Below are 8,182 nucleotides of genomic sequence, written 5' to 3'. Positions count from 1 at the left end.
ATCCTAGACGTAAGGATTTACAACACTTTAGAAAACAAAACCTCCGGAAGTTTATAATCAAGTTTATAATCAAGAAAGTATCAAGAGTCCTTTTCTTACACTTGTTTTTGCCGGAGAAAATTGGTCGAGTTATATCAGCAAAACAGAATATAGGATTTCGCGTTTTTTGTTGATCAGGCGACACCCGGATTTGAACTGGGGAATAAGGGATTTGCAGTCCCCCGCCTTACCGCTCGGCCATGTCGCCAAAAGGCTACAAACAAAAAAATGAGAGTATCCCCTTTTTATTTTTAGATTGGATCCATACCTTCAATTGGTTATAGTATCTCAAGACACACAATATCTAAAAACAAAAACTTTCCCTTTCTTTTTTCTTTTCTATTGAAAAAGAAAATGTGGATTCTCAGTTACAAAAGTAAAAATGCAGGACAAAAAAATTGGAACCATTAACTATTAACTATTGACGGCAAATTTATGGACGATTCTTCTTCACTTGTCTTTCTCTAATGGTATAAGAAAATAAAAATGGATACATAACTAATTAGTATTGATTTTTTTTTTCAATTTTTCAATTCAATAAAAAAACTTTCTTAATTTCAATTATAAATTATATAATTATAAATTATATTATAATAATATAACAGCAATTATGAGTCTATGTAAACCCCCGAACATAAGTTGTTACACAGCTCTAGTTATCTAATGAGGTATTTTATCTATCTAGATATGATGTCCATAGGGAATCAGCAAGAAATTATCGTGTTTCAATTTTTCATTGAATAGATTAAAATTAAAGAAAAAATAGAATTTTTGATAGAGCACGCCATGTGTTGTCTCCACTAGAGAGCTATAATGGAATAAAAAGAAAAGAGGAAAGACATATATAAATAGAAATGCTATATCTGCATATGTTTAATAAATACAAGCCCTCTTTTCGTACGCACTTCAATCATATTCTAAATATTCTACTAAAAAATAAAAAACTAAAAAATGGGTAAAAACATCTCTCTTCTCTGCGAATCATTTTTTGAACAGAACAATGGAATCTATGAAAAAATTAAGTGCTAGAAAAATCAACTCTCTCCCGATATATATTTTATGATTATTTTGTCTTTATCTCAACGAACAGATCAAATCAGGAATTCATTTCATTTTTCTGGTATTCAATCGGATTGGAATATGGAATATCATAATAATGGTAGAAATTGAATTATTATTTTTTTTTTTGATATTCTATACAAAACTCCATAAGGCTAAATGGCATTTATCAATTCTTTTATGTAGCTGTTTGTTATAAATATAAATTAAAATTTGAGTATAATTTTTCTTCTTCCGTTCATACGCATTTCATACATTCCATATATATTATATGGTATATGGAGTTAGATAAAATTTCATGTGATTCAGTAAACAGAATAGAAATTCAATTCCATCATTATTAGATCGATTCATATGATTCGATGAAGAATGAGAAAAGAATGGGATTTTTTTGATAAATGGGAAATTCAAAATGCTCGGGAATGAAAATGGGGAAATGTATACAATACCTGGGTTGAATCAGATACAATTTGAAGGATTTTGTGGGTTCATGGATCGGGGCTTAACAGAAGAACTTGATAAGTTTCCAAAAATTGAAGATACAGATCAAGAAATTGAATTTCAATTATTTGTGGAAACATATCAATTGGTGGAACCGTTGATAAAAGAAAGGGATGCTGTATATGAATCACTCACATATTCTTCTAAATTATATGTATCCGCAGGATTAATTTTGAAAACCAGTAAGGATATGCAAGAACAAACAATTTTTATTGGAAACATTCCTTTAATGAACTCCCTCGGAACTTCTATAGTAAATGGAATATACAGAATTGTGATCAATCAAATATTGCAAAGCCCCGGTATCTATTATCGATCAGAATTGGATCCTAACGGAATTTCGGTCTATACTGGTACCATAATATCAGATTGGGGGGGGAGGTTCGAATTAGAGATTGATAGAAAAGCAAGGATATGGGCTCGTGTAAGTAGGAAACAGAAAATATCTATTCTAGTTCTATCATCAGCTATGGGTTCGAATCTAAGAGAAATTCTAGAGAATGTTTGCTACCCTGAAATTTTCTTGTCTTTCCTGACCGATAAGGAAAAAAAAAAAATTGGGTCAAAAGAAAATGCCATTTTGGAGTTTTATCAACAATTTTCTTGTGTAGGCGGGGATCCGGTATTTTCTGAATCCTTGTGTAAGGAATTACAAAAGAAATTCTTTCAGCAAAGATGTGAATTAGGAAGGATTGGTCGACGAAATATGAACCAGAGACTGAATCTTAATATACCTCAGAACAATACATTTTTGTTACCGCGAGATATATTGGCAGCTGCGGATCATTTGATTGGAATGAAATTTGGAATGGGTACACTTGACGATATGAATCATTTGAAAAATAAGCGTATTCGTTCTGTAGCGGATCTCTTACAAGATCAATTCGGATTGGCTCTGGTTCGTTTAGAAAATGTAGTTAGAGGAACTATATGCGGAGCAATTAGGCATAAATTGATACCGACTCCTCAGAATTTGGTAACTTCGACTCCATTAACAACCACTTATGAATCCTTTTTCGGATTACACCCATTGTCTCAAGTTTTGGATCGAACAAATCCATTGACACAAATAGTTCATGGGAGAAAATTGAGTTATTTGGGCCCCGGAGGATTGACCGGGCGAACTGCTAATTTTCGGATACGAGATATCCATCCTAGTTACTATGGACGCATTTGCCCAATTGACACGTCTGAAGGAATCAATGTTGGACTTATTGGATCCTTAGCAATTCATGCCAGGATTGGTCGTTGGGGGTCTCTAGAAAGTCCATTTTATAAAATATTTGAGAGATCAAAAAAAGCACAGATGCTTTATTTATCCCCAAGTCGAGATGAATATTATATGGTAGCGGCAGGAAATTCTTTGGCCTTGAATCAGGGTATTCAGGAAGAACAGGTTGTTCCGGCTCGATACCGCCAAGAATTCCTGACTATTGCATGGGAACAAGTTCATCTTCGAAGTATTTTTCCTTTTCAATATTTTTCTATGGGAGCTTCCCTCATTCCTTTTATCGAGCATAATGACGCGAATCGGGCTTTAATGAGTTCTAATATGCAACGCCAAGCAGTTCCGCTTTCGCGTTCCGAGAAGTGCATTGTTGGAACTGGGTTGGAACGCCAATTGGCTCTAGATTCAGGGGTTCCCGCTATAGCCGATCAAGAGGGAAAGATCATTTCTACCGATACTGACAAGATTATTTTATCGGGTAATGGGGATACTCTAAGCATTCCATTAGTTATGTATCAACGTTCCAACAAAAATACTTGTATGCATCAAACTCCCCGGGTTCAGCGGGGTAAATGCATTAAAAAGGGACAGATTTTAGCGGATGGTGCCGCTACGGTTGGTGGCGAACTCGCTTTGGGCAAAAACGTATTAGTAGCTTATATGCCATGGGAAGGTTACAATTTTGAGGATGCGGTACTCATTAGCGAGCGTCTAGTATATGAAGATATTTATACTTCTTTTCACATACGAAAATATGAAATTCAGACTCATGTGACAAGCCAAGGTCCTGAAAGAATCACTAACGAAATATCGCACCTAGAAGCCCATTTACTCCGCAATTTAGACAAAAATGGAATTGTGATGCTGGGATCTTGGGTGGAGACGGGCGATATTTTAGTAGGTAAATTAACGCCTCAGGTGGCGAAAGAATCATCATATGCTCCAGAAGATAGATTATTACGGGCCATACTTGGGATTCAGGTATCCACTTCAAAGGAAACTTGTCTAAAATTACCTATAGGTGGGAGGGGTCGAGTCATCGATGTGAGATGGATCCAGAAAAAAGGGGGTTCTAGTTATAATCCGGAAACGATTCGTGTATATATTTCACAGAAACGCGAAATGAAAGTAGGCGATAAAGTAGCCGGAAGACATGGAAATAAGGGTATCATTTCCAAAATTTTACCTAGACAGGATATGCCTTATTTGCAAGACGGAAGACCTGTTGATATGGTCTTCAACCCATTAGGAGTCCCTTCACGAATGAATGTGGGACAGATATTTGAATGCTCGCTTGGGTTAGCAGGGAGTCTACTAGATAGACATTATCGAATAGCACCGTTTGATGAGAGATATGAACAAGAGGCTTCGAGAAAACTAGTGTTTTCCGAATTATATGAAGCCGGTAAGCAAACAGCGAATCCATGGGTATTTGAACCCGAGTATCCAGGAAAAAGCAGACTATTTGATGGAAGAACGGGGGACCCTTTTGAACAACCTGTTATAATAGGAAAACCTTATATCTTGAAATTAATTCATCAAGTTGATGATAAAATACATGGGCGTTCCAGTGGACATTATACACTTGTTACACAACAACCACTTAGAGGAAGGTCCAAGCAAGGAGGACAACGGGTAGGAGAAATGGAGGTTTGGGCTCTAGAGGGATTTGGTGTTGCTCATATTTTACAAGAAATGCTTACTTATAAATCTGATCATATTAGAGCTCGCCAAGAAGTACTTGGTACTATGATCATTGGAGGAACAATACCTAAACCTGAAAATGCTCCAGAATCTTTTCGATTGCTCGTCCGAGAATTACGATCTTTGGCTCTGGAACTGAATCATTTCCTTGTATCTGAGAAGAACTTCCAGATTAATAGGAAGGAAGCTTAATCGGAATGAATCAGAATTTGTCTTCTATGATCGACCGATATAAACATCAACAACTCCGAATTGGCTCAGTTTCTCCCCAACAAATAAGTGCTTGGGCCAATAAAATCCTACCTAATGGAGAAACCGTTGGAGAGGTGACAAAACCCTATACTTTTCATTACAAAACCAATAAACCGGAAAAGGATGGATTATTTTGTGAAAGAATTTTTGGACCTATAAAAAGTGGAATTTGCGCTTGTGGAAATTATCGAGTAATTGGAAATGAAAAGCAGGGCCCTAAATTTTGTGAACAATGCGGAGTTGAATTTGTTGATTATCGGATACGAAGATATCAAATGGGATACATAAAACTGGCATGTCCAGTAACTCATGTATGGTATTTGAAACGTCGTCCTAGTTATATCGCCAATCTTTTAGATAAACCTCTTAAAGAATTAGAGGGTCTAGTATACTGCGATGTGTGATTTGATCGAAATTATGATTTTACCGATTAGCAATGAGAAACTGTCATCCCATTCAATCGAATTGGGATGCCCTGGATCTGACATGACATGTCTCTTGGGAGGAGTAACATGAAGCTCAGAATTATGGGTGTATTCAATACTCCCAAATAAAAAGGGAATTGGTCTATGGTCGAGTCAGTAAAAATAAATAAATAGGAATTTTGAGTTGTACCTCGTGAAAAAAAAAGACTTCTTTCTTTTGTGGAATTAACCATTCTCATTTCTTTTAGTTCTTTTAGAAAGAAATGAAATTATGTTCAAGTAAACAAATATGTCATGGTTGCAGGAGTCTATACATCGCATATAGGCTTAGGCTTTAAGTTAAGGGCATCGTGGTATAACCGTCGAGGTAAGGTAAGGCAGGACCTAAGAGATCGAATGGAAGGGTACATAGACAAGTAAATCCCTTATGACACTCCTTTAATTTAAGAGGATTCATCATTCGAGGGGAAGTAGACTACTCAAGAATTTCACATTTCATTTATGTCCTAATTTCGAATTGAATAAAGAATTAAGAAAATATAAATCAATAAAAGAAGAATGAATCAATGAAATGTTTCTTTGGAACTTGAGTAAAGAGTAGACCTTTTTTTGGGGGGGGTTCTAGAATTTGAAAGCGAGAACTCCTTTCTTTATCTTTATTTGGTGTAACTACTTGAGCCGGATGAGAGGAAACTCTCATGTCCGATTTTGAGGGGGGGGGGGAGAGATCCTGTAGGGCCCTATCCTAATTTTGCTTTTGCTAGGCCCATCGCTAAAAAACCTACTTTCTTACGATTACGAGGTTCATTCGAATATGAAATTCAATCCTGGAAATACAGTATCCCACTTTTTTTTACTACCCAAGGTTTCGATACATTTCGAAATCGAGAAATTTCTACTGGAGCAGGTGCTATTCGAGAACAATTAACCGATCTAGATTTGCGAATTCTTATCGATTATTCGTTGGTCGAATGGAAAGAATTAGGAGAAGAAGGCCTCGCGGGTAATGAATGGGAAGATCGAAAAATTGGAAGAAGAAAGGATTTTTTGGTTAGACGCATGGAATTGGCTAAGCATTTTATTCGAACAAATATAGAACCAGAATGGATGGTTTTATGTCTATTACCGGTTCTTCCTCCCGAGTTGAGACCGATCATTCAGATAGATGGGGGTAAACTAATGAGTTCGGATATTAATGAACTCTATAGAAGAGTTATCTATCGAAATAATACTCTTACCGATTTATTAACAACAAGTAGATCTACGCCAGGGGAATTAGTAATGTGTCAGGAAAAATTGGTACAAGAAGCCGTGGATACACTTCTTGATAATGGAACCCGCGGACAACCAATGAGGGACGGTCATAATCATAATAAGGTTTACAAGTCGTTTTCAGATGTAATTGAAGGCAAAGAGGGAAGATTTCGTGAGACTTTGCTTGGCAAACGAGTCGATTATTCGGGACGTTCTGTCATTCTTGTTGGCCCCTCACTTTCATTACATCGCTGTGGATTGCCTCGCGAAATAGCAATAGAGCTTTTCCAGACATTTGTAATTCGCGGTCTAATTAGACAACATCTTGCGCCGAACATAGGAGTTGCTAAGAGTAAAATTCGGGAACGGGAAAAAGGGCCGATTGTATGGGAAATACTGCAAGAAGTTATGCAGGGACATCCTGTATTGCTGAATAGAGCGCCTACTCTGCATAGATTAGGTATACAGGCATTCCAACCTATTTTAGTGGAAGGACGCGCTATTTGTTTACATCCATTAGTTTGTAAGGGATTCAATGCAGACTTTGATGGGGATCAAATGGCTGTTCATGTACCTTTATCTTTAGAGGCGCAAGCGGAGGCTCGTTTACTTATGTTTTCTCATATGAATCTCTTGTCTCCAGCTATTGGGGATCCCATTTCCGTACCGACTCAAGATATGCTTATTGGGCTCTATGTATTAACGAGCGGGAATCGTCGAGGTATTTGTGCGAATAGGTATAATCCATGGAATCGAAAAAACTATCAAAATGAAAGAATTTACGATAATAACTATAAGTATACAAAGGAGCCCTTTTTTTGTAATTCCTACGATGCAATTGGAGCTTATCGGCAGAAAAGAATCAATTTAGATAGTCCTTTGTGGCTCCGGTGGCGACTAGATCAATGCGTTATTGCTTCAAGAGAAGCTCCCATCGAAGTTCACTATGAATCTTTGGGTACATATCATGAGATTTATGGACATTATCTAATAGTAAAAAGTGTAAAAAAAAAAATTCTTTGTATATACATTCGAACCACTGTTGGTCATATTTCTCTTTACCGAGAAATCGAAGAAGCTATACAAGGGTTTTTTCGGACCTGCTCATATGATACCCAATCATATGGTATCTAAGCTCAAAAATTCTATGTTCTATGACACCGGTATCAATTCGTGTCTCTCCGGTTCAACTAGTACCATAGTTCCTGACGCGACTTTCTACGAAAATTAATATCGAGAAAAAGAAATTTTCCAATCATTGACTCAAACCCATTGTCGAAGTCCACTCAGCGGAATAAGGGGGTACTTATGGCAGAACGGGCCAATCTGGTATTTCACAATAAAGTAATAGATGGAACTGCCATTAAACGACTTATTAGCAGATTAATAGATCGCTTCGGAATGGCATATACATCACACATCCTGGATCAAGTAAAAACTCTGGGTTTCCAGCAAGCCACTGCTACATCCATTTCATTAGGAATTGATGATCTTTTAACGATACCTTCTAAGGGATGGCTAGCCCAAGATGCTGAACAACAAAGTTTGATTTTGGAAAAACACCATCATTTTGGGAATGTACACGCGGTAGAAAAATTACGCCAATCTATTGAGATATGGTATGCTACAAGTGAATATTTGCGACAAGAAATGAATCCTAATTTTAGGATGACTGACCCGCTTAACCCAGTCCATATAATGTCTTTTTCAGGAGCTAGAG

General features: G+C 36.8%; 1 protein-coding gene and 1 non-coding gene across 2 annotated transcripts; one reads left to right on the top strand and one right to left on the bottom strand.

The window, feature by feature from the left end:
• Positions 1-175: 175 nt before the first annotated feature.
• On the bottom strand, positions 176-247 carry TRNAC-GCA (transfer RNA cysteine (anticodon GCA)). Its single transcript has one exon. It is a non-coding gene; the product is annotated as a tRNA-Cys (tRNA).
• Positions 248-1,342: 1,095 nt separating this feature from the next.
• LOC149509379 (DNA-directed RNA polymerase subunit beta) lies at positions 1,343-7,466 on the top strand. Its single transcript, XM_089757733.1, has 2 exons — positions 1,343-5,181; positions 5,959-7,466. Exon 1 carries the CDS (start codon positions 1,511-1,513, stop codon positions 4,721-4,723), a length of 3,213 nt encoding a protein of 1,070 aa, XP_089613859.1. The 5' UTR covers positions 1,343-1,510; the 3' UTR covers positions 4,724-5,181; positions 5,959-7,466.
• The last annotated feature ends 716 nt before the right edge of the window (positions 7,467-8,182 follow it).

This window comes from Durio zibethinus, unplaced genomic scaffold (genome assembly GCF_047325235.1).
Source record: "Durio zibethinus cultivar Kanyao isolate XHJ-2024 unplaced genomic scaffold, ASM4732523v1 HiC_scaffold_184, whole genome shotgun sequence".
Classification (NCBI taxonomy): domain Eukaryota; kingdom Viridiplantae; phylum Streptophyta; class Magnoliopsida; order Malvales; family Malvaceae; genus Durio; species Durio zibethinus.
This window is presented reverse-complemented; position numbering and strand designations above follow the sequence as displayed.

What these genes read in the sequence shown, in the direction of transcription:
- LOC149509379 (XM_089757733.1), top strand. Translation starts at nt 1,511, where the DNA reads ATGCTCGGGAATGAAAATGGGGAAATGTATACAATACCTGGGTTGAAT.